Source organism: Stegastes partitus, unplaced genomic scaffold (genome assembly GCF_000690725.1).
Source record: "Stegastes partitus isolate 25-593 unplaced genomic scaffold, Stegastes_partitus-1.0.2 Scaffold448, whole genome shotgun sequence".
In the NCBI taxonomy this organism is placed as follows: domain Eukaryota; kingdom Metazoa; phylum Chordata; class Actinopteri; family Pomacentridae; genus Stegastes; species Stegastes partitus.
In genome coordinates this window covers 15,266-41,950 of record NW_007578179.1, presented here as the reverse complement: position 1 = coordinate 41,950, position 26,685 = coordinate 15,266, and the positions used below count along the sequence as shown (strand labels likewise).

The 26,685-nt window shown below is 41.1% G+C and overlaps 1 protein-coding gene across 1 annotated transcript in view; it reads right to left on the bottom strand.

The window, feature by feature from the left end:
• Positions 1–2,875: 2,875 nt before the first annotated feature.
• The window catches only part of frmd3 (FERM domain containing 3), a 37,232-nt gene continuing 13,422 nt past the window's right edge, over positions 2,876–26,685 (bottom strand). The window contains exons 4-14 of the mRNA XM_008286299.1: positions 26,509–26,632; positions 24,885–24,972; positions 23,197–23,285; positions 21,633–21,696; positions 19,645–19,653; positions 17,956–18,044; positions 15,565–15,639; positions 13,877–13,945; positions 13,650–13,774; positions 3,560–3,797; positions 2,876–3,356 (exon numbers count right to left, since the gene is read on the bottom strand). Of these exons, the coding sequence (XP_008284521.1) occupies positions 2,876–3,356; positions 3,560–3,797; positions 13,650–13,774; positions 13,877–13,945; positions 15,565–15,639; positions 17,956–18,044; positions 19,645–19,653; positions 21,633–21,696; positions 23,197–23,285; positions 24,885–24,972; positions 26,509–26,632 (1,451 nt within the window). The remainder of the gene's footprint in view (positions 3,357–3,559; positions 3,798–13,649; positions 13,775–13,876; positions 13,946–15,564; positions 15,640–17,955; positions 18,045–19,644; positions 19,654–21,632; positions 21,697–23,196; positions 23,286–24,884; positions 24,973–26,508; positions 26,633–26,685) is intronic.

Sequence of the window (26,685 nt, the reverse complement as noted above, 5' to 3'; positions counted from 1 at the left end):
AACACTGGAGAGAATGACAGGACTTTGATGGTAGGATGGGAATAGGAGAGTGACTCCTGGAAATAAATGTTAAAGCATTAGTTCAGGTCTTTACGAGAGCCTAAATACTGTGTGAGACTGACCAGACTCCATGTTGCTCATATCTAGCAGTATGGAGGCTCAGCTATGTCGGCCAAACTCTCAACAGTGAAGACTTGTTGTGTAATATTTCTATGAAAATGACGAGGATGCATACATGTTCGAGTGAAATTAAGCTACAACAACCCAGACAGTCTGCAGCCATATTTACGTCCGGCTTTACACAGTGTTTGGATACTCCTAATAGCATAACAGCAAGACATATGAATAAATTATATAGTGTATGCTGTGATTAGATGCAGTTTTCTATTTTTTTTTCTTTTATATTCTTAGACATATGATTTTATTTTTAACATAAATTGATAATGCCCTTTCCTGAGAAATCAAACTATATTTTGAACAGAACTTTTTTTTTTTTTTTTAATCATCTGTTTTCATTTAATCTGAAGTCATCTCTCGTTACTGTACCTCTGTGCTCCCCTGTGTATTCAGAGCCACTATACTATAACCAACAGGCATCTTCTCTACACTGAACCAACAACAGTTTGATGGCTGTAAGTTCCCAAAAGTTTTTAATCACTTTACTGATCCAGGCTACAGTAGTTTCAGATTTGTTTGACCCTAATCTTTGTGTACAAAACACACACTCCGATACAAATCAGCTTCTAGTATTAAGTCACGATCTATATTTTCAGCCCTTGCCTATTTTTTTTAATTTAATATTTTCTTAGGTTTTTGCCTTGATATATATATATATTTTTATTTTGACCCCACAGCCTGCGAGTGATCCAGTATTAAACCTTTTGCTAGTGCATGTCCATGAATGCAAATCAGCTTCCAGTATTAAGTCACAATCTATATTTTCAGCCCTTGCCTATTTTTATTTATTTATATATTTATTTAATATTTTCTTAGGTTGTTGCCTTGACTTTTTTTTTTTAAGTTTGACTCCACAGCCTGCTAGTGATCCAGTATTAAACTTCTTGCTAGTGCACGTCCATGAACGCAGCCCTAAACCTGCTCAAACCATCACTCATCATTAAATATCCTCACCGTGTGTAACATCATACCGCTGTCATGTTGGTCACGAACTGTAAAAATACAAGTAAAGACAGGTACGCCACATGATGCCGTCACAGATTTTCTCCTAAAATGCTACAAATCATTTCTAATTTGACTCCGTGACTAAAATTCGGATCTGTTCCTACAAGCTTAATAACTGCAGCTGCGTTTGTTCAGTCTGATCAGCGTCTTCTGCACAAATAAATTACTTGTATGAGAGGTTTAGACAATTAAATGCATCGCTTGTCCCACCACGTGTTATCTACCAGAGGTGTATGCACCCTCTGTTCCTCAGGGCATTTAGAGTGAGCCAATATATCGCTTTAATTTTCCCCTAAACGTCCACAGAAACTAAACTAGCACACCAACAAACGACCAACCGCAAGTCTAAAATCATGGTTAACTGTCCCATATGTTCTTTTTTTTCTTCATGAGCCTCTATGTACCATTTTCCTCCTTTAGCATTTCTTTATACCGTTTCTCTAAAAACTCTCGACCTTGTCAAAAGATGCACTTTTAGCCTTAACCGATGAGCTAACATTTAGTTCAGAAGACATTTATAAGTTCAACAAAACACACATCAGCAGGCTGAAGTTTCTCTCCTGTCTCCAAAATGACATCACATAATCTGAAACAGTTGAAATCTGTGGTCCGTGTAAAAGATTTTGTGCTATAACCTCTGTAGGAAAAAACCCAGGGTGCTACCAGGCCAACAAACGTTGATGGTAGTCTTAAAAAATAGTTTAAATTTCTCAACACCCATCACCCTGATAAACTTCAATAAATGAGCTTTTTTTTTTCTTGTCTTTTGTAAACTCTTAATTTGAAAATAAGCTCAAAGTAGATCCTCTGACTGAAAAATTCCTGAAAGATCTGGATCACATAAAAATGTACAAAACGTTAAAAACAACTTATTTAAGATTGGTATTTATTATCAATATCTCTCTCTTGTTTTTTTTAAATATATAATGTACCTCTGACTGTGGCTATTGTTGCGTTCAGTGGCAAATCGATCGTTTTGCTTTCTGCTCCCACCCACTCCGTCATGACTGACAGGCTCTGTGACCAATCAGGCGCTCTGCTCTGAGGATGAGAACCAATCAGAATGATTGGGGATACTTACTGAAGAGTCTCTGTACCAGCTTGTCAGCATCAGGAGTGAACAGGCCTTTAAAACTCTAGTGAAACAAAACCAACTCCTTTTGACTTTTCTCCGTCCGTGGCTACCCTCATGAATTTCCTTCTTCAACAAGTTCCTCCATGAACACAGTACTTCTTTCTTCATCGTCTTTATTTTCTGTTCATTCCTGCAAAAAGTGTCCATCTTAACAAGTGACTAAATCCTCTAATTCAAATCTTATTTCTCTCTTCTCTTTCTTTTCTTCAAGGCAGTAAATCATGATGCCAAAGAGCTGAAACAAACAACTTGTTTCGGTGTAATTCAGTCATAAATACTGTTCTGGGAACTCTGACAGTAAATCACACTTTTCCCCTTTTGAATAAAAAATAGTATTTTGTGAACCATCATAAGTGATGCTTTGCAGCTTTGCATAAAATAAAATGTACTTGCTTACAAGTGAAATCGTTTCAACCCATTGGCAGATTGGTTTTATTGCCTCATGAGATGCAAGTTTCTAAGACTGAATATAAGATTGAATCACATGTTAAGACAGACGTTTGGGCTTGTTTGCTTCCCCTGCAGCGACTCTCCTTTTCCTCCTGCTTCTGCTCCTCTTCAGTCAGACCAGAGGTTCTCCATGGCCATGCTGATCTTACACAGGATCCAGCGCCGCAGCGGGCAGTAATACTCGTAGTGAAACTGCTCAAACTCCGGCGTCTGGCGGATCTCGTGGAGGAATGACACGTCGATGTCCGACTCCAGCAGCAGCAGCAGCATGGGCACGGTGACCAGCAGGACGCCCATCACCACGGCGATGAAGCGGGCCATGCTCAGCACACAGGCGTTGACTCTCTCGTTGGATGACAGCAGGCGCAGGCTGCTGGTCAGGACTCCGCTCATTCGACTTCTGGCAGCCAGGCGGGCGCGTTCGTAGGCCCGGTCTCGCTCCCTCTCAGCCTCCAGCTGGGCCTGGATGTCGGGGTCAGCGTGGAGCTCTCTTAGCAGCCTGGCGGGGCTCTGAACCGGAGAGGAGAAGAGCAAGTCCACCCCTCCCTGACCGTCATCTACCGGGGTGGGAAGCATGCTGGCACAGGGGCTGGAGAAGAGAGAGAAGATATTGGAACATATTTAGGTAACACATTTTGTTGAACAGTGGAAAGAAATGGCTAAGGCTTAAAGAGGAAGGAACATTTCTAACAGGTGATGTCTTAAGTGGCATTTTGTTTCTAGCAGTAGCAAAAGTTAAAGTAAACATCTGGAAAATCTGTTTTGTACAGTTCATAATACAACTCTCCAGACCTGTAGGTGAGCTCAGAAATAGTGAGCGCGCCGCTGCCCTCGTCGTCTTCCTCCAGTTTGTCTTCAGGTTTGGGCGTTTGAGGTCGGAGATTTGAGGTTTCCATGGAAACACGGGGAGGCTGCAGGTCGATGCCCAGAGCAGAGTTTCCTCCATCAGGACTTTGTTGTTCTGTGTCTGCAGGTGCAGCTGAAGGTTTGAGAGGAGACAAGGGGACCGAGTCCTTCACAGCAACAACACCTGGGCAGGAAAAAAGACAGAAAGACAGAGAAACATGTTTTATTATTTATCGTATTAAGGATTTATGGATAACTTCTATTAACTTGAAAACATAGACCTCCTGTCAAGAGCAGCACTTCTGAAGCATAAATAGTCATGTTTGTCTTATTATCTGTAATCCATAGTGTGAGTAACACTATAGAGTAACGTGGCACTGGGTTCTAGTGTTAATATTTTGCTGTTATTGCAGTTTTAGGTGCATTTTAGTATGGGAAAAAAAACTGGATGCTACACAGCTTGATCTCAAGACAATTACTTTGTTGCTACACCTTTATCAATATCCAAATTTGGAGTTTTTTTTAAAAAAATGTCTGTTTCGTTGTGGGATAACTGTTCATAATTTAAATGTGTAATTTTGCATCCATAGGGACCCTCATAGCTGTTTTCATGTTGCAGTTGAACACTTAAACCACACGATGGCGCCCCTGTATTACTTAAAGATGCCACATAAAATGAAAAATTAGCATTCCGGTGTTAAATAAATGCCCTGAAAATGTGACAGCTATCCTACAGTTTGTTAACTCTTGCATGTTGCAGCTGCACGTCACTGCATTTGGGAAGCTGGCAGGAGACATTAAACTCCAGCTGCTGCGTGTGAGTGACACAACTCAGGCTGGGATGAACTTTATGACGCTGTTCAAACGTGCTCATTTGTGCTTAATCTAATTTATCACTTGATTAAAATAAAAATGATGCACCATGCACGTCACTCCCGATGACATGACGCAGCCTGACAACAGAGCAGCTGCGTGTGGACGCTCTTCACTCTGAGGTGTTGGTTTAATGATGAATTCTTGATACATAACTGATGCCCCAAAGCACACGATGAATCTGAATATGTGATCAAGACGTGTGTGCGTGTGTGTTAAAAATAAGCCCAGCTGTCTTCCTGCGGTGGATTAAATAGGAGCTGGGGGGGTAAATGTCCGCTGATATATGACTCAGCTCTTCAACACCTCTAATCCCGACCATCTCGCGATCACACATGTGGAAAAATCACAACCACACTTAATGGCTAATCATACATTAACCAAACAAATGATTTTCTTTTTTTGAGGAATCTGTAGCCTCTTAGTTCACATGATTAAGACACAAATATCCATGTGATAGAATGATGTTTTTGTTCGCCACAAACCTGAAACTCTTAATACTCGCTTATACAAAGAACGAGCCACCGAAACTCATGGCCAAACTGACTAATCAGTTGCCATGCCAACTGATTCAAATATGAATTGAGAGAAATTAAAGGAGAGAGGACAGAAAAAGAGCGAGAGAGCGGTGAGCCTGAGGATCAAGTGGTGACAGCTACCATGGAAACAGAGTCAGCAAAAAGCCAACAAGTGTCTGAACTCGGGGAGGAGAAAAGAGCCACGTATTGTACTGGAGAAACAGGGAAGCAGGAGCCGAAGGAAAACACGGCAGAGCTGTTGATGCTAGAAGTAGAGAGAGATGCAAATTTACACCGTCGGAACATGACTTGTTTGGTAAAATGTTGCACCAGACTTGGCCAGAAATAAAAATGAGTTTAATGTAATTCATCTTCTCACAGTGGAGCAATAGCTGCAGCAGGGTGTTACTGGAAACAGATTTATCATGTGTAAAGCTACAAATCACAGGATATTTTCACACTTGGGTTTCAAGCGTGTCTGATAAATGATGATACCAAGAAAACTTGATTATATGATGCTGATGCTACTGTTGTGCAATACAATGGATATAATATGTAATATAGTCATGTGTCTTGAGCTGAAACATCAAAATCTGTTTTCTTTTGCATATTTGACAGAATCAGCTCAAACAAAAACCCCAAAGAATACAGCATGAAGATAATCTTCAGATGATCATACAGGAAAAAAAACGTATTTCAACACTCGTTATGCTGTATTCTTATACCTCATTCACTATGTCTGTACCGTCCAGCTATCCTAAAGTATCTCATCACAGCACCTTTTAAGCTCAGAAGGCTAAAGACTAGAATCCCTACATGCAACCAGTAACGTTAATATTTGCTGACTGTAAACTATGTCTGAGGCAAAGTTCAGCTCAGCTCATGACTGAGCAAACCTGACATCAGGAGGAGAAAAAAACATATTTGCAAGTCAGAAGAAAGCAATCCTGAGTTGAGACTTTTAACTGAAGATACAAGACGGCTAAGATGCTGTTTCCCCATTTGTGATCCCGCCTGCTTTCTGTCCTGTCAGCTCAGAGCCGAGCGCCTCCACAGATGAGGTGATTCACACCACGAGGTGTTACATTCCTGCGTGGCCACCGTACATGCACGCAGACACACAATGATGCACGCGCAGAGCGGCGTTCTTTCCCCTCTGTGACAACAGACCAATTAATCTTTGTTAAGCAACCTCTTCTTCAGCACCCAATCACCTCCAGAGTATAATTACCTGCACGACTGCGCATGTGTGCAAGAATAAACCTGCTATTTATTGAAGCAAAGGTTTACTCTTTTTGTTTTTTTACATTTCTGCTAAAAAAAAAAAAAATCTTCTAAACCTGCTCATCTCTGAAGAATTACCGCTTCTTCAACTGAAGTTTAAAATCTAACTTTCTTCCGAGGCATTTTTTTTTTTTAGCTGTTTTTGCAAAGTGCTATAAAGATAAATGATGTGCTGTGCTTTGACTTTTGCATCTACAAAGCTACAATCTCGCCTTCCAGCGGTAAATCACTATAACGGTAAATGTTTTCCACTTACTCGCGAGGAAACAGCCTTTTTCACCTGCCCCTCGAGTCTCAAGAGAAAAGCAGGATTAACTGTATCACTCCGAAAACCGGTGAAGATTCAGTGTCAGAGTCAAGAACACTTCAGCAGGAGATAAACCAGCAGAAGGGCCATAAAATGAAGCGAGTGAGGGAAACCTAAAGCCTGAAAGCCGAAGTACAAACAGATAAGTGTAAGTGCATGTAGCACCCTTTGGTAAATCACATTTTAATAAATAATAATACTTAACAGTAATCATTTTTATATCGCCGAGCTGTTAAATAAAATAAAGCTTTATTCTCACTTCTAAATTACTGAGTACTAATGTTGCCTTTGAAGCCGAAACCTGTCAACATACAGAAATAAAAGCTTGAAGCTTGAGCACTTCTCTTCTCTTCCATTCAATCCTTCTGTTATAAAAATCTATCATACAAATGATTAAAGTGTCTTTTTCAAATCTTTCAGCCCTTCTGTCTCACTACTAATCTGTTTGCCATTCACACATAAAAACATAGCATGCTGAAGAGCTGCTCTATGCTGTAGGTATTATGTTTTTTTAATGAGCTGCATACTGTATAATGTAGCAAGAGAAATGCATAGTACATTTGTGGTTTACGCTTCAAACACACACTCACACACATACACTTGCATCAAAGGAGCCTCTTGAGAGTCACAGGATGTTTGTCAGATTACACTTACAGTTTGCACCATGCGGTTGCCACAACAGATCTGGCAACCCAACTACTGAGTTAGACAAGCTCACACAGTTAATGTGTGTTTGGTTTGCTTTGTAGAAATACATGTCTAAAGCTGCACAGGGAAGATGGAAAGGCCTGTACTTGTGTGTGTGTGTGCACCAACAGCTAATAGAAACTTCTCTAAATGACACCTTAGTGAACTGTAAAAAGTTGCACTCCATTGACCATGCTGCCATTCGTCTTACTCTGCTCCAGTGTATTTCTCTGATGTGCAGTATTGGTTCCAGCGATGCGTCCCCCGTGACCCACCAGTCGCACATAAACGTCCCGCGCTGTGTGATTGGCTATACGAAGGTGCAGGCTGCGGCGCGTCGTTATCTTCACCTGGCACCTCAAGGCCTCGGCCACCACTATTGATGATGCTCGCTCGTCTGCAGCCTCCCCTGGGTGGAACACTTCCAGAGGCCCGGCCTGTCCCTCCTCCATCCCCTCGCCCTGCATTATCTCTGGCGTCATGTCGAGCCCGAGTCCCCCTGTTCTGCCCCCACAGAGCAGGGTCTCGCCAACACTGTCGCTAACTCCCAATTCCAAACCACCCTGCATGAGGCCGCCGCCAACATCACTGCTGTTTCTGTGCTCAAGAAGCTCCATCATTCAACCTGACGACAAACCTCCGAGCAGCTGTCTGCAGAGAGATCCTCGCACCCCGACTGACCGAGCCGCCAGCTGAACTCAAACCCATGTGGACAAAGACGCACACACCAAAAGAGATGACGAAAGACGTCCACCAGACGCATTCTCTCTCTCTCTCGTACACAGACATGGTGGGCCCTCCTGTGAATGTCAGCGATGTTAACAAAGAGTGGAGGGGGCATTAGAGGAGGATCAGGCCCAAAGCTGCACTTTCTATATATAACCAGGTGGTCCTGACTGCAGAGGGGCAGCTAATCTAACTCTGATTACAGCGGGGCAGGCCCGACCCAGGATGGGATCACTTTCTTTTCCTCTGTGCAAGTCTCTCTTTATCTCTGTCTTTCCCCTCACAAGACAGTTTTATTTCTGTTCGGCTACTCTCCAACACAAAGACAAACTTCATTTACTTAAACACACTCCTCTGAGCTCTGTGATGACAGATGAGTGAGCGCGGACGCTGAAGAAGTCTGACATTAATCAGAGTGTGCAATAGTTTGCTTCAGGAAAATGTTAAACTTGTTGTATCACCCCCGATGTCTCAGCTTGTGTTGGGTGATGCAGGAGTGTGGATGAAGGCACAAAAAACGAAAATGATGCCCCATGAAACATGCACAAGTATGCAACCCCAGCCAAAACACAACCACTGTGTGTGTGCCAGTGGGCGAGTATGGATTTTGGTAGATAAGGAGGGAACAGGCTGTACAAACAGAACAAGGTCAGCACTGACCTTGGGTCAGCTTCTTGTTTCCCCTCTAATGGCTGAGATTAGTGCTCTGAATATAGCTGGTGATCCTAGACCATCTCGAGGACACTTTATCCCAAAGTCCTTGCAGCAGTCTTCCTAAAAAACAGTCAGCATTTGACTGTTTATAGGTGAGTGGGGGCGTTTGAAATCAACTAGATTGTATGACGTGTTGTCGGATTACATCAACAGGGTGAAAGCAAAACAAGACTGATGCTTGTTGCAGCTGCTCCCACGTCCAGCTATGGAAAAGTTATGAGTAAAAAGGAGGAGGGGATTTTTATAACCTTCTGGAAGTACAGCACAACCCGACAAACCGCTTCACCCAGGGACTGGTGTGCTGAGATTAGAATTCTTTATCCAACTACCTCGGTCACGTTTGGTGAGTGCAACTAATAGAGAGAAGAATCTGACAAAATATGTATCATGTAATCCTGATATTGGCATCATCATGTGTCACCAACCTCTCCACAGTCAGCATTTTGACTCTTTGAAGCTCAAAACCTGGCAGTGGATTTGTAAAGTCTTAAAAAAAAAGAAAAAACACAAGCCAAATTTACACCCTTCATTAGAGCCAGAAACTGTAAAAACTGAAAGAATGAAAGAATGACAGGAGCAAAAAATGCTCATCAGTGGCTTATTATTGTTATTATGAAACCTATGTATTATTTATTTATCTTTTTAACAATTAACAAGTAGCATGAACTGCAAACGGAAGCGCGTCAAATTGAATCTGGTGTTATTACTCAGCCTGTATCCTGTCTGCGGTGCACGAGGCCTTGATTTGATGACTGCCTCCTGCCCCTCCCAAACCAAACAACTGAGACAGCAGAGGAAGAATTGATTTCCTTCTAAATGGGATGACGGGAGATGAGAGGAAGACAGAGAGGGCAAGAGAGAGGAGGAGAGGCAGATAAAGTGTGGGGGATGGCAGTAAATTCACTCACAAAAAAAAAGCATGAGAGAGAGAGAGAGAGAGAGAGGGACGAAGTCTATCAACAGTTTGAAGAGAGAGATGGTACGACAGCAGCGATTGCATTGGTCACGTGTGAAGGCCTGAAGACGAGGGTTCAGGGCGATGTTGGGGAGTGAAGGAAGGTGAGAAAGGAGAGAGGATGAGAGGATGGATGGATGGATGGATGGATGGATGGATGGATAAAAGATACAACACAAGACAGCAATGACAACTTAGTGGTAGGAGCAGTACAAACACATAGCATCCAGTGACGATAAGTTGACTTTTTTTTGTTTGTGTTACATTTTCTGTCCCCTAAGTTTTGTCTCTCAGGCTACAGGTTGCTCTAATTGGACTCTGCTGGGAAGAGAACCTTCAGACACTATTCAGGGCTTGAACAGGTCCTCCCACCTCCTGCATGTTGTCGTTTGGACTGATTGAATTACAATACTGGCCTACAGAGATAATTGTACAGCATAGACTGGAAAAAAAAAAAAACAGTTGGAGCACAAAAAACATCTCATAAAACCATTTAATAAAATGACAGTAATTTAGATTAATTCAAATAAATTTTTAAGCCTCGATTTCACATGAAACCATGTGTATTTGGCTTTTTAAAATGTTTTAAAAAAGACTATTTACATGTGTAGAAACAACGATATTACCTATATCATATATCTAATAAGTTATAGAATATCCATAGTGACTAACTGTATGTTGAAATCACCGTTGTTTATAGACATACACTTATGAAAACACATTTGTTCAACATTTTTGTTGCAAACATTTCTCTAACTGCACCAGATCGCTCTAATTTAACACGCAAATTTATGCAACAGTGTTTGTTTTAGCTGATAATTGTCCCAAATCTAATTTTATAAATGCATTTACAGTATTAAACTTGGATGGAACTGTTTAATATATTAGATACGAATTATTTCTATAATTACGATACATTTGTGAATGCATTTTAAAGATTTTTTATGTCAAAAATTTTAATTGTGTATGAAAATAATTTAAATTTTATGGTTATTATAGTCAAAGAGGCAGTAAAGGACAGGTTTTGTGTGGCTGGTTTGGCTTCATTGCTCAGGAGCCAACAGGCAGAGAAGAAGGTGACATGAGGAGATGGTTTAAGGTGAGGTGGCATTACATTTCTGTTCAATACTAATTCGGTGCCACTGGCCCCTAAAAAAAGACGCGAAGTTGTGGCCCTGTGCAGATAGTAAATAAACACTGATCAGAGCAATCAGAAACTGTAAGCAATGAGGGAAAGTGATACAGTTTGTAGTCTGGTAGTGTGACAATGTCCTAAAAATAATGAGGAAACAAACCAGAATAACATCATCTCCATTTCCCATCACAAAGCGTCAGTGTTTCTGTTTGGCTGATGGAGCTTCATCCGCTCAGTCAAGGTTGAACAAAGGTGAACTCTGACCAGCAGGTTCCCCCCAGAGCCCGCTTAGAGATCGCATTGCAAGCAGGAAACGCTTGATTTTGTCCGTCGTACAGCATCAGTATGAAACGTGATCGCACCTTTAGCGTGTTTGAAATGACTCCACACTTAGCGCTGCTCTTTTCTCCCTCTTCCAAGCCTCCATGAGCTCCTTCAGATGAGGATTTAATGGCTTTAGTTTACAGTAAATTAAATTTTTAAAACCTTTACTCATGTGTGACTTCCATTTTCATCACCTGTTCTGTATCAGCGTGTGCAGGTTCTTCTGGGTAACTATACAAATATAACAACACCCACGAAACAGAAATAGGATTTTAGGATTTCAGATTTTTTTCTGTTTTTTTCTTTCACAACTGACTTCTTCATTGTTGCTTGCCTCTTCTTTCACCTCTCTGCTATCTGTAATATGACCTTCCATTTTTGTATTACATTTACCCTCCCTTCCCTGCTACGTACATCCATACCTCCACATTGACCACGCATCCTTCCTAACCTTTGTTCATTCTCTCTCTCTGCCCCGCACTCCATTTTCTCCTCCCTTCACATTCTCTCCATCCTTTTCTCCATCCCTGCTCTGGCATCATCTCGTGTAACCTTACCCTGCGCTCTTCCCCACCTGCTTTCTTCTCCCTAACAACAAGATTTATGCTTCAATCAGATAATAGGTCGCCAAGGAGAGTGTCAGGAATAATAACGGCGGGGAAAAGCGACAGAGAGTAATGATAACATGCAAAAAAAATGTCACGAGGGACACACTAAAACCCACTGTGTTGTGAGTACCTTTTATGGACTACATAAATCTGCTGTGGGAAGGTTGTGTCCTGGGGAAAAAAAGCCTCACAATACCAACTGTTCTGTGCTGCTTCCTTGGTTTTTGTGCTTTATTCGGCCACGTAACCTCATGAGGGGAAACACTGATCCTACTCCTCCACCTTCCCGTGGACTGATTTAACTGTGGCTGCGTAATTCTGCGGGTGATGCTTCATTGTGCTCCTCAATAGTTTCCAAAGAAGTTTCTTTGGAGAGAACTCTGTAATGTGATAGTAGTTAGAGGAGGAGGGGAAAGAAAGCATAAACTCCCTGTTCATTAATTCAGATCAAAGTCTTTTGTGTGCAGCAGGTCAGAGGAACATGGAAATTTTGTCTACGGGCAAGTACACGATTAAACATTAGAAGAGAATAAAGTTTCCAATCAAGCATAAATAATACATGAATATTAGCTCAGGGCTTTTTTTTTTAACCACAAAAAAACAACTAAACCCCCTAAAATTTGTACAGCACCACACAGTTGTACCTGGAAAACCTTTTAGGAAATTCTTAAAATGCAAAATACCCCATAAAAACAGTCAGTGATCAGTTTTATGTGATAAATCAGTCGGTTCTGACTACTTACTGCTTTATATACTAAACCTTGTCTCTAACCTATACTCCACTACATACACACCTAAAAGGGCAATGCTTTTAGAGAGCAACACTGTTAGCAAATTGCCAGTAGTGTATTACTATATAAAAGAAATATCCATCCATCATCTATACACCACTTAATCCTCACTAGAGTCGTGGGGGGCTGGAGTCTATCCCAGCTGACTCAGGGTGAAGGCAGGGGACACCCTGGACAGGTCACCAGTCTATCACAGGGCTACACTTAGAGACAGACAACCAAGCACACTCACATTCACACCTATGGACAATTTAGAATCACCAATTAACCTCAACATGTTTTTGGACTGTGGGAGGAAGCCGGAAAACCCGGAGAGAACCCACGCTGCACGGGGAGAACATGCAAACTCCACACAGAAAGATTCCGGTTGTCCTCACCGGGACGCGAACCGGCGACCTTCTAGCTGCGAGGCAACGATGCTAACCACCGAATAAAAGAAACAAGTGTAGAAAATAGCACTGGGACAACAATCTGTTGAAGCGCTGAAAAATGCTAAAACAAAGAAAACTGAATATTTAGTACGGATACACATTCATTCAGTCATCATGTACACAGGGTTTACTGGGAAAGGTAAATGCAGTCCATATGACTTTTACTTTTATGATGCAGGACTGAAAAATGCAACCAGTATCTGTTCACAAACACCCATAAACAGGAAAATGAATAAACAAAAGTGCACACAGAAGTACACACACACATACAAGCACATAAACAGAGACACTTGGGAGCCTAATAAATAACTTCTCATTGACTCTTCCTTCCTGATAACACAAACCGGGTGTGTTTCTGTGATGTCACAAACTGCTACCCTATTGAACCACACACACACACACATACACACACATAGACACATGGACACACACGGGCATGGTGGGATCCTCAGGGAGGATCATGGGAAGGGTATTTTTAGTGCGCTGCAATTGGTGTCTCCAGGGAGACAAGAGTGATGGAAGGATAGGAGCATCAGCTGCTCAATTAACGCTCTCTGTCTGAGTGTTGTGCATGTGCTGCTTCTTCCTACACAAGGGAGGCTCCGCGTGACTTTCCATAGGTCTTTGACAGGAGGGCTCGAGTGTGTGTGAGTGTGTGTGTTGTGTGTGCGGTATGGTCCTACCGCTGTCCGCCGCCGTCTCCTCGTACTCATTGGTGGAGGGCAGTGCAGGTACCAGAGGCTCCATGTTCATGATGAGATTTTTGTGGCTCAGAGAGTTAAAACTTCGACTCTGACCAAACTGGGCTCTGAAACAAAACAAAAAAAAAATCATCAACAACACTGATTGCATAGTTTTTAAACTTTGCGTAACTGTGAATGAGTGCAGGTGATTCGTCGCTCGGTCTTACCTGCGCACTTCTGGTGGCTCTCTCTGAATTTTGGAGCTGGCTTCTATCACCTCCTTGGCTACTTTTCCACTAACAAGGAGACAGACACATTAGGAAGTGGAGCGCAAGTACGATAAAAAAAGGACAATTTTACGACAAAAAAACTTCACAAGATAAAAAAATGAGAAATGAGAAAGAATAAAAAGGAGCCAACAGGTGACACTGACAGAGCATTAATGTCCAAACTAGTAAGACTATTAAAGAATCAATCAGTTGTGTTTTAAAGCTACCTTTTCTGAAATCATTTCTATGCACTAGTCGACTCTTTAATCTGTTTTTAAAGCCACTAGAACGCTGCTGAAATCAGTACATGATGCTCTCTTTGTGTCCCTGTTGCTGGCTGCTGTACGTCTGAGATAAATCAGGCATCAACAGACAATTGAGGCGGTTAGCATCATAAAATAAAACAGTTTTGCCGTTGTTGCTCATAAACAGAGCTGCCCCTGACTGTTTCTGCTGTGCAGACAGTTTCCTGCCAGCAGGGTCCGCAACTCCATTAGTCTGATTGTTGGGCAGTTGGAGTTTCTGGATTGTGATCACTCAGTTTGAAGCCAGCGGGCTCCACCATCCCACCCATTAGCCTATTGTTGCTGAGATTGATGGTTGGATCGTAAATTAGGGGGTGGAATGAAACATCTGGTGCGGTAGACATGCACTCCACATCTCAAGAGACAGTCGCATCAATACCGCGCCGGACTCGGCTGGATCAACACAAGTTGGATAAAGATCTGATCTGCTCGGCTCTGCTTCGCACAAATTACCTTCATTCGTGGGATACAAATCTCTCTCTCCTGTTTTGCATTTGCACAAATGACCAATTTCCATATTTCAGAACAAACTCCACCATATGCTATTACTCATCGTTGAGCCCTTAAGCCAAACTGCTTTAGCTAGCTGATGAAATGGAGCAGACTGAAGTGTAAGCCGGGTAAAGAGCTTTGTCTGAGAGCAGAATCAGGGATAACATGGCTCCAATAACAGACTTATACTGAGGCTTTCCTGTGTTATTAGGGTCAGTAAATCAGAGAAACCGGGATATAGATGCCGATGTGCAACCAGGAGAAGCAGCATTTGGTGACGCGGGGCCCTGAACACTGTGTAACACTGAAACACTTTACTGTTGTTTTTAATTGTTTATTCTGTTCTTATTGGCTTGTTTTATTTATCTTTAATGTATCGTCTTTTTCGGGGGATTGAACAGAGTAAGAATTTCATTGTGTAGTACAACTACCTGTTTTGCTGTGCATATGACAATAAAACTCTTGAATCTTGAATCTTGAATCTTGAATCTGATGAGCCCAAACTAAACCAAACGCTGTATGCAGTGTGTAAGGTTTGGTTGATGTGGCTCAGGCTCTAAGATTTTTGGCAGTAAACACGCAGACTTAAATGACAATATCAACATTAAAATGTCAGGTGCAGCTGCAAAGGACTGAAAGATTGTGGTTGAGTTTAAATGAATTAATGTCATCGATTAAATTCCAGCAGAACTTTCTCTTAAGTGGTTCCTCTATATTTTGTTTTCCAGCTCCCTTCACGCAGATCCTTCTTGCTTTCTTTTATCACATATTAAACATCTTTTTCTCTCTCTCGTATCATACAAAGAAGTGCACCCACACTTATGACAACTAACTCGAACGCCGTCTCACCTGTATCTGAACCTGCTGCCTTTGAAGAAGATGTTGCTGCTGGAAACCGTCTTTATCTGACTCGACTTCGCACATCTGTCAGGAAGAAATAGAAAGAGACACATGCAAAGAAGTTCGTTATTACCTGGCATTTAAAGTTGAATAATACATGTGAATAAAACTTTTTAAACAGGTTTTGGTTATGACTGTATGTTTAACCATCACATCACCCTTCAAATTTTAGGTAACGGTGATTTGCTAACTCTCTTATTACTGGAAGGTTTTTCATTTTAAATGTTTATGCTGCAGGTCAAACCTTCATGTTTTGGTTCAGGACCATTAATCACGGGAAGCCAGACTCCAGATCAGCAGAGATGGTGCCACAGCAGAGACACACACCTACCACCATGTGTCCGCAAAGCTCTGCTCGGCTGCCATTTACAAACTCAATTCACTCTGATTTGATTTAGCGGCTCTGATGCTTGTCTGACATCCGAGATGACATCCACTCCCGCTCTGGCTGCTGTCTCAGAGACACACGAGCTGCTGTCGTTGCAGGGTTGTACAGCAGCAGCTATCATCACAGACAACTTTATAACTACGTCTTGCTTTTGTAAGATTTTTCATTTATGTGTGTGTGCATTTAAACAAGAGGATTGGTGAGGAAATTGGTTCATTGCTGCACATAGGGAAAAAAAAAAAGCAAAGGAAAATGAGATGAAAGTATTTTAAAACTAAAACATGACTGCAGTGAAGTGGGAGCAGTAAGACCTTCAGCGTGACTGACAGCGTGGAGGAGGAAGGGCACCACAGAGACATCAGTCACAAAGCAGCCTCCAATTCTTGCGTCAAACCTTCGGAAAATCTCATCTCCTGCAGCTCGACTCCTCCGACCAGCTGTTCGCAGCCGGTGATCCTTCTTATCCCCTTCCACACCTTCTTCACAGCGCATCCTTTCCCGTTTGTTGTTTCATTCGGTTATTTTTTCCCTTTCCCTTTGTTCTCGCACAGCTTCTCAGATGTTATCGACGGCTTCAGGAGAGTGATGTGATGGGCCTCAACCGCTTTTCTCAACTGCTGTTTCCAAGGTCAAGTATGAAACTTGAACCTCATGAAATCAGCTTGAGAAAATAGGACGTATCAGATTCTGGTCTCATTTCTCTCTGCATGCAGAAAGCATAAGCAGGAAAAGCTGCTGGGAAAAGGAGGGATGTTTCTGGGTTGTTTTGTGCAACAACACCAGCAACTGCTTCCTGTGTGGTTCCATCAATTTCAAGTTATTGAACCGCGTTGCTGAGATTCCCACTGAACCCTGACGGAGGTAAAGAGCTTATCCATTTTCTCTGCTGCTGTGCATTCTCCATGACCACATGAAGAAGTAGAGTTTAGTCTCTATTGTCATAGATTTTGCCTTCACCACAGGCTTGTTTCCATTCCTGCAATGCCAGCAGGGTCAATCGTCTTTACAGATCAGAGTGACGGCCTCGGAGCAATCAGCTGCTCCCCCAGTGAAGGACGGCAGCATATTGTAGCAGCGGCACAGAGACGAGATAAAACGAGGAGAAAGGCTGATGACGTGCTAAAAATAAAAGTGGAACTTAAAGGAAATGTTTTTTGCCAAATGTGACGTTCAACAGAAAAAAAGGGAATGACGTATAAAGATAATTCTAAATAAATACGTTTAAATAAATAAAAGAACTGATGCAATAGAGCCACACCATTTAAAATAAATAAATAAAAAATCTCAAATTTTTCACATTTATTTTAGAGAAGTTTTTCTGTTGTTCTAAAACACACAAAAATAACAATAAAATGAAATAAAACTAGAACTGTTAATATAAATAAAATTTCAATTTTAATTTCACAAATATTTCCTTTTTATTTGATAGATGAAACTGTTCAATTATAATTTAATACAGTAAATAATTTCCATAATTAGACACAATTAGTGAAACAGAAAACAGAAATATTTGTTCTGTAACTTTAGACAGATTTGTTTGTTAAATGAGAGCTCTTGTAGAATTACAGAAGATTTCATGACAGAAATTTGAATGAATGTATCTTCATCAATTTATAATCTAAAAGCATTGTTTTTACACGGGTAAATATTCTTCACTTAACATTAAAAAATCCCAAAATTACACAAGATCTCATATATAATTAGGGTTAGGGAATGTATTTTAATTGTGGAAAGTTACTGCACTTTGTGATTTTTTTTTTTTTTTTAATGGCACCACAGGTAACAAAATATTGCCTTTTTCTTTTTTTTCTTTCTTTCTTTTTTTCTTTTTAAATAGGGCACAATCTTATTCTTTTTAGGGTTAAATAATCCTGCACAGCCTTAGTGATTTAAGGCCAATCTAAATAAAGGTAATTATATGTGTGTGTGTGTGTGTGTGTTTGCAGACGCACTTGTAAAAGGCCTGGTTCTCCACCCCGCACTTCCATAAGTGCTTACACGCTGCAGGGGTTGAGGTGTGAAATGTCAACACCAGTTTCTTCTGCACAGAAAAGGACAAAGACACAGAGAGGGAAAGACAGTGAGGAAGAGAAACGAGGTTCCTGAAAAGTGTGTGAATAAGGACAAGAGAAGTGCTGAATACAATTGTGAGGGAGCTGAGTAAAATGCTGACCCACAGACCCAAAGCTGTAAGCTTAGCACCATAAAAAACAGATATAGTGATTTGGCCATAGCGCTCAGCAGTAAAAGGGCTTGTAGCTTGCAGAAAATGGGTCTTTGAGGGCTGGGACGAGGGATTTATTCCTGTAAACGTCTAGTTTTCAGTCCTGTGTGCCTGGTAACACGAGATACCGGATCAATAATGCTCAACAACGAGGATGGAGGGTGAGCGAGAGGCAGAGGAGAAACAGTGAAATCAATACCACGACAGTGACTGACTGTAACACGGTAACAGGCATGAAGATTGGGGGCTTTGAGTCATGAGTTGGTCCTCGTGGTACAGTTCACAGCGGTGCAGTGGTCCACTTTCTACCCCTTTTGTTTTTCCACTTAGTCAGCCAGATTGCTCAGCCCCCTCATTGTCACACAGCCGTTGTTTTTAGGTACGTATGTGCTGTTTACACACATGCGCTGCAGTGGCCATGTGTGTGTGTGTGCTCAAAGGCAGGTGAAAGTGCCAGAACTGGATGTTTAAAATATAACTAACAGTCTTTCGTCCCACTTTGGCCGACATGCAAAAACTGCTTGTACAGCAAGGCTTGACCTTTAATGACGCTGATTTTACTGCTCCTCACCTCTGAGGAGAGACATTTACATGCAGTATTACACACAGCGTTCAGGAGCACTAGCAGCAATTACACAAATGACTTTGATATTTCTGTTATTGCAGGTTAAACTGTTTTGGATTTACATCTAAGCTGCGGCTCCAATAGATAACCACAGAGGTGGGAGCTTGAAAAATATGATAACTTTGATCAGTTGCTGTTTAAAAGCCATTTCAATATTATAATAAAGCTGCCATCAGCTCAAGGTGGGACAGGCAGGTTAAAGTAAACGGAGGTGAAGTCATGGAGTGAGTGCGGTGCAAAACAGACATCGACACACAATTCAGATCCTTAAAAATACAAGTGGAACATCTTTATAGAAATGACGCATGTAGACACACACACTCACACACACACCTATAGGAACACAATTAAAATGAAGAAATCAACAATTTCCTGATTTGACATTATATAAAAGGCAGTGATGGAGTTATAGATAATGCATCACACTGTAATGCTGCATAATCTATAATTTACTCATAATGGCTAATTTTGACAATGTGGTTATGAAGGACTCCACACAGGACGGGGACACTAACCCAAATCAAATATTTTCATCGACAGACACACACAGTAACAGTTTGCAGAGCTGACTGCAAACAAAAAATGAATAAATACACCGAATGAAACAACTCTTATGTACCGTGACACAAAGCAAAATGACACAAACGATGGTGACCGAAAACGAAAAAGATGAAAAAGGTTCCTCCAATCATAAGCTGAGGTGAGGTCGGGACTGTAGGGAGAGGTGTCAGATCGAGGGTTTAAGTACAACAGTGCTTTGTGCTGCTATTATATTTGCTTGTATTTACTCACCAGTGATGACTATGTTTACACACAGAGAGAAGAGACAGAAACACACAAGATAAAACTGCATCTTCAGCCCTTCATGAGTTGCCAAACAGACAAAACAGGCAGACAGACTGACAAAGTTAAGCAGCGATGAAAGAGCTGGTTTAAGCTTCTGTAATGAAAAGAACAGTTATGAGGCTGACCGACTGACCGATGAGCTGGCTGACTGGTAGATGTAAGAGCAAGCTGGCTTTATGTACAATGATCTCCGTTTTCAAGGGTTTTTTTTAAAGCCACTTCTAGCTGAATCAATGAGGGGTTACTGGAGGAGCTAAAGAGCAATATCAGCTGCGAAGTAAAGTGCGCAGATATACGACTGCTGCTCAGAATCTACCACAGCTCTGCTGGATGGTAAACATCAAGCATACGGATGGAGCATGTGTCCCAAATGCGAGACAGCTGTTGTAGTAAAGTCAATATTTGCGGTCTGCGTTTCAAGGAGAGACGTCTAATATTTTACACTTCCAAACAGACTCCAGCACACTGTCTAGCTTGAAAAACTACTAAGGATCTGTATGATAAACTAGTATAATATAATATTTCCAGCTCCAGACAGTCTGTGAGAGAAAATGCTCAAACATCAGTAGATTAATTTACCAATGTGACGTGTTCATTTATATATGTATGCAACCATGCTGCATAGACTCTGAAAGCATTAGAGGCTGACTGTATTGATATATTGCACTGGGGAAGGTGTTGACTAAATTTATGAGTGTTGCTAATCTTTCCTCTTTGCTATGTTAAATGCAATCTGCTTGATTTATGTATTTTGTGTAATTCCTGCAGGTTCATCTACATATGTAAGTTTTAATCCTTTAATTTTTATCCTTTCATTGTAATTAATTGGAAATATATCTAGAATTCAAATTTTATATATGTTATCGAAAGCAGATGAAAGGTTTTCTAATTCAGGCCGTCCAATACTACATGGGCATTTATCCATCCATCCATCGTCTACACACTGTTTAATCCTCACTAGGGTCGCGGGGGGGCTGGAGTCTATCCCAGCTGACTCAGGGTGAAGGCTGGTACACCTGGACAGGTAACCAGTCTATCACAGGGCTACACTTAGAGACAGACAACCAAGCACACGCACACTCACATTCACACCTACGGACAATTTAGAATCACCAATTAACCTCAACATGTTTTTGGAACATGTGGGAGAACCCACGCTGCAAGGGGAGAATATGCAAACTCCACACAGAAAGATCCCGGGTGTCCTCACCGGGACGTGAACCGGCGACGATGCTAACCACTGAGCCATCTTGCAGACATGGGCATTTATGGTAGAGTAATTAAGATGACTTTTTTTGCGCCAAACCATTTTCTAGATGAAAGTCCAGCACCAAAACATTGTGAATGAATGTAATTTTGCAAGTTCGACAGTGTGCAAGAATCTGTTCAAAACTTTAGGAAAAGCTTTTCCTTCTCCTACGCACCTGTCTCAGGAAATAAATGTGCAAAGAGTTCTTCTGTCTATATTTTATGCTTGTCAAAGACATGATGTGGCATGAACGAAGTAACAGAGTCTCATATTTGGGTCACAGTCGACACATAATGTGAGTGAGGAGGTTAGTCGTAACACACCCACCATCCTGTTACAGTGAATCCTGCCTGTTAAGGAGATCTGAAACAGCGGCACACATATACAGTGTGTGTGATGGTGGACAGGATAACACACAGTACCGTTTTTTAGCACATTTATCTGACGTAACCGTTACACAGATGAGGAAAGGGGGAAAGGAAAGGAAGAAGGGAGGGAAGAAGGAGGTAAGAGAATGAAGGATGTACAGTTCACTTGGAGTATTGAGTAAATGTCAGAGGTTGGGATCTATCAGGTCAACATGATGATGAATTAAGTACGAGAATATATCTTCATCATCATGATGTAAGAAACTACACATCACATCTTAGTCATCGTTTTTATCTATTTAGAGACAACGACTCACCTCTTTCTGAATCCCGATGACGTAAAAGGTTTTCCCTTCAAACTTCAGTTTGCTGACATCAGCCCTGCAAAGAACCAGGATGTTACGACTGAAAGAACATGTGCAGGGTTAAAAACAGACTAAATCATAGAAGCTAGTTTGATCATGAAAACTTTTGATTTGGCAAAGCTGTGTTAGTGTCCTCAGTAAACAAAGAGTTTAAATTACACTCAGACATACAGTATTCTAAATTTGATCACTTTGATTAATTATTTATCAGGGATGCACGATCGGCTGATATTAGTGTTTTTTCCTATATATTGGTATTGGTCCGATGAACAAATTTAGCCAACCTCTAATAACTTGTTTAACTGTACACTAAATCATCTATTATTTATAATTAGGGTGCTTCCACTTTACTATAACATCCATGTTGTGCTTCACAGAGGTAAATGTTGTCCTTTTATCTTCAAATACTCCTCCATGTATTTGACAGCTACAGTTTGGAGTTTATCCTCCTCTATTGTGTTATATTCCCCGGTGAGTCTTTGTACCTTTCAGCTCTGGTTGTCCAATCGCACTCTTAACCAATCAGTGTCACCTGCGAGGCTTTAAAATACCCTTTCTCCAACTTTTTCACCACATAATGCACTCTTTTCATTTCATTTTCTTAATAAATGTAAAACAAGGTTTAGACCATTTTGTTACTGCGACCTCCTGATTCAGGTTTGTAGCATATGGGGGCTTGTCCGGGATGCATTCTATTGGATCTGATCATTTAATCCCCTAAATTTTGACATATTTTTGTGAGGTTTGCTACTTTAAAGTGTTGTGGTGGTAAATAGCCTGTCTGTTTAGTTTGTAGCACATTGGAATAAGTTATCTTCGAGTTTAGAGATAAAGCCTGGTTTTAAATTAGATGACGAGTGAAACCAGCAAACAGGTTTGTCCTTGGCTCAATTATTTTGCCTTTCCTGCTTTGAGGTAATTCTGGGTGGGGGCACTAGTCCTCGTTGTTGACCAGCCCTTACAGGTAAAACTACCCAACAGTACACAAAGTAATTGTTAACAAGCTGTGACATTAAATGTTGTAAATGTTAACATCACTATTAATAATTCAGTAACACAAAATGTATCATGGTTACTTTTCATACGTAAAGTACATTTTGCCATTAATTCTATGAATATGCTCAAGTAAAGGACTGAAGGTGAGAAAAGTATTTAAGAGGATATTCTTTTAGTTTAACTTCATGGTCATCAGTTTACTTTATTGTAGACCAACAGTCACAACACCGATAAAAGCATCCCCAGCAGATGCTTCATGTTTCCACCAAAATCAAATCAATAACTTGAATGAAAATAATCTCATTATGGCCTCAAGCGTCTATTTCATACATGTCGAGAAGCTAAATATCTCATCTGTACAGTAACCAATGTGTTCAGGATGCAAAGAAAACTCATCATTTCACATTTTTCCTAGTAAATAGTTTACTGTGATATGATTAAGTCACTGTTTGATAAAGGTTGTACATTTAATTTCCATGTTGTCAAGTTTATATTTAAGCTATACGGAACAATTTCATACCATTTGAGGAGGTGGATCCTCTTGTTTCCCTGGAAGACCACAAACCCTGTGGCTGTGAACCCAAGAAAAGCAGTGGAGCCTGTGAAGTCCTGAAAAAACACACATACACAGATGCAGCGTGTGAGGCAGCGCATGGCATGATGGGATTCAGGTGGGCTAACAGCAGGGATGCAAGTGGGCCATCAATAATCTCCATAGTAATGGCTCCTACACAAAATCACATGTTTGCTTCAGACTTCAAACCCTCAATTAACTATCACCACGAACAAGGCAGAGAAAATACAAACTCCGTAGACACAGTTTGGTGAAGTGAGGCCAAATGAAACTAATAACAGCTCCAGAGTCAGAGCAGATCACAATATGTTCTTGTCACTCTCCCATATTGTTTATCATAAAATCTCCTCTCCACTGTCACTGAGCCTCTCTGTAAATCACTCTCTTTTCATTCTGTGTCTCTCACATTTTCGTGCTTAGTCTCTGATTCCTGATCTTAGCAGATCTGCATGTGCGCGACACTTCAGTGCCAGCAATAACGGCTATTTCCAGCAAACCAAATGAATACCAGCGTATCTGACAAGAGTGGAGGAGATAAAGGAGCTCCTCTCCAATAGACAGAATTTAAATATCTCGTTAATCTGCTTAGCATGCTCTGATATGTCTGTTCATGAGAGGGTGTCCCTGATTCACTCTCTGACTGACTGGATGGAAGATGAGAACGAGCCAATAGCGAGCTGTAAAATATTGTTTTTCTTTATCAGATTCAGTCCGTTCCTTCTATAAAGATAGCACAAGATTACACCAAGAATCCAGTACAAGCAGAAGAAAGTGAGATGAAACAACACAGTATATAACAATACAGTCCAGTGTTAACAGTTTGAAGATGGAATCAATGACATTGATTTTCTACAACCATGATCTTTTCTGACCAATCAATAAGATAATTGATTCCTGAAAGGGATGGTTTCTTCGCAGACCAGGCTTCTCTAGTTCACCAAGATGATGTTTCCAGAGGTGCAAATGTAAACTAGAGGCCGATGTGGATCTGATGATACTCGTTGACTTATCCTCAACCTTGTCGCTCCCCTTGTGACCTCACAGCTTTGCTGAGAGACTGCTCGCTGTCAGGAAAGTTATTCATGTGCACAGCTGCCCGTTTAATATGCAAATTAAGGGCAAACAAGCAAAGGGTAAAGAGGACGGGTGAGTATATGTCTTTACTGTAATTGGCACAGTCATGCATGAACAGCTATGGTGAATATTTACACTTGTTTATTCCATAATGATGCCCAAATGATGATGTGTTTGCTGCTGGCTCTCAGAATAACAACTGAGAAAAACTTAACAGTGACAACAGTATGTGTAACTTAAATTTGCTCATTCTGAACATTTACTACAACTTTTATAAAGTCATAATAGTTATTTGAACCAGATGTTTCACTACAACACGATAAGTGGCACTCTCCAAATGACTGTACGTTAATAAATGGATGAAAGTTTCGGGCCATCTGTGTAGAAATGAAAGGATGCAAGTCATTACGTTTAAACGTAAAGATACTTGGGATACAGTGAAGACATGACATGAAGGCCCTCTGATCTGGAGAACAAATTGTGTCACCATTATGAAGGAGGTTTGCTTCGGACACATTGCCAACATTAACCAGAAGATGAAGCTTCTCCACTACGGTTACCTTGCATGGGTGAGGATCGACTCCATACGTTTCAAGACTGTGAGCCCTTTGGAGCATGTTCAGCTCTGCTAATGCAGCACACTGGCCCCTGAAAGAGAAGATATTGTTTCTTTAGGAGTTAAAAAGAGCAGATATTGTCCACTGCGTATCTGCTGTATCGTGTCCAGATGCTACAGCAGAATCAACAGACTGAACAATGAATTACACTGTACCTACTTTTGTTTAAAAAAGAAAGAAGCAATAATTTGTAGCGCCCAGACACAACAGTTCACCGAAAGATTTTAGCAGCATTTCTCATTAATCAAAGTCGTTACTTTTGGCAACGCTTTTGATTATCTGCTAACGTTTTGCAGAAACAGACATATTAGCAGAGGCCAAGCGTCTGGTCAGAGTGTTGATGCTTTACTTTCTCATTAGACTAAGTGCTGCAAAGTCAAGGAAGCGAGTGAGGAACACCGCTTCTCATCGAGACTCCAGACACATAAATCAACATTAAAAACTGCACACACACACACACACACACACACACACACACATCTGTCTACATGCACATAAAGGAAAACTTTAAACCCATTAAAAAAGTTTTTGACGATGGAACTTGCAGACATATAAAGTCCACAACAACATTCAGAAACCACCTGAAGTGTCTCGACAGCTCAGTACTAATCTACATGCTGTTAATCCTGTCAGTCAGGGCCGCTGGGGCAGACAGAGGGCACTTGGCATCATATCCCTCTGTGCTGTGGGAAAAGAAGGATTTGTCTTTGATGTTCTCTAATCACTGTAAGTGTGACGGTCACAAACCTCGTAACATTATTCATCAGCTGCAGCGACACACAAACAACCCAAGGGAGGGGATTTATGTATACAATATTGTATTTAATGTGATCCCATAATGTAGGAACTTAGTCTGTTTGTGCAGTATATCTAGTCAGTAAATGGATGTAAATTAAAACATATTTTCATCTTTTTCACTGCCATCATCATATTTTTTGCAGAAACCTCTCGGTGCATCGATCTCCTCCTCTTTTAATTCACCTTTTTCCCTGCTTTTAAATTTAATACCACAGCCAGTTTTTCTCTGCTAACAGAGGTCAGACATGGCAACCGTACTGCTGAAAAAAGGCCAACACCAGGTTTAATACATATGCATTGCCACTGACCCAACAGACCCCAAATCTTTGCCTCGGATGGTAAAAAAACACAAGATGATCCAACTTATCTAAGACAGGGTGCTTTTCATCAGAATTTAAATTCAGATCATCCTGCAGCTACAAGAAAAGGTGTCCGAGCCAAGCTTGAAATAAATAATTCATGCTCATTCCTCTGCAAATTAATTTCACTTTTTATTTGCTTTCAACTGAATCTCAACTGAAATACCTTCTGCAAGACAACGAACAACAAACCCGTGGGTTTCATCCAATTTTGTCTTTATCCAGAACAACAAACAGCACTTTATTGTCTGCAGACTAGAAAATTGTCTCTGCTGCCCGTTTTGAAAACACAAATCACAGGAGTGAGCATCTACGCCCGTCACCGACATCAAACGGTAAACTGATAACAAAGACCCTGATCCAGACAACAAGCAAACCCAACCAGAAACACAAAAACACATATCTCTTACCTGAGCTCATTCTTGTGAATTTCCATAATCTTCCTCTCCAGTTTGAGGGATTGTTTAGGGAATAGTTTGAAGTCCCTGATGTAGTCTGACGGGTGCTCTTCTGGGTCGTAGTCCCCGAGCTCAGCTGTAAGGAGAGCGTGACATTAGTACTGAGATGGTCTGGAAGCAGGTCAAGCA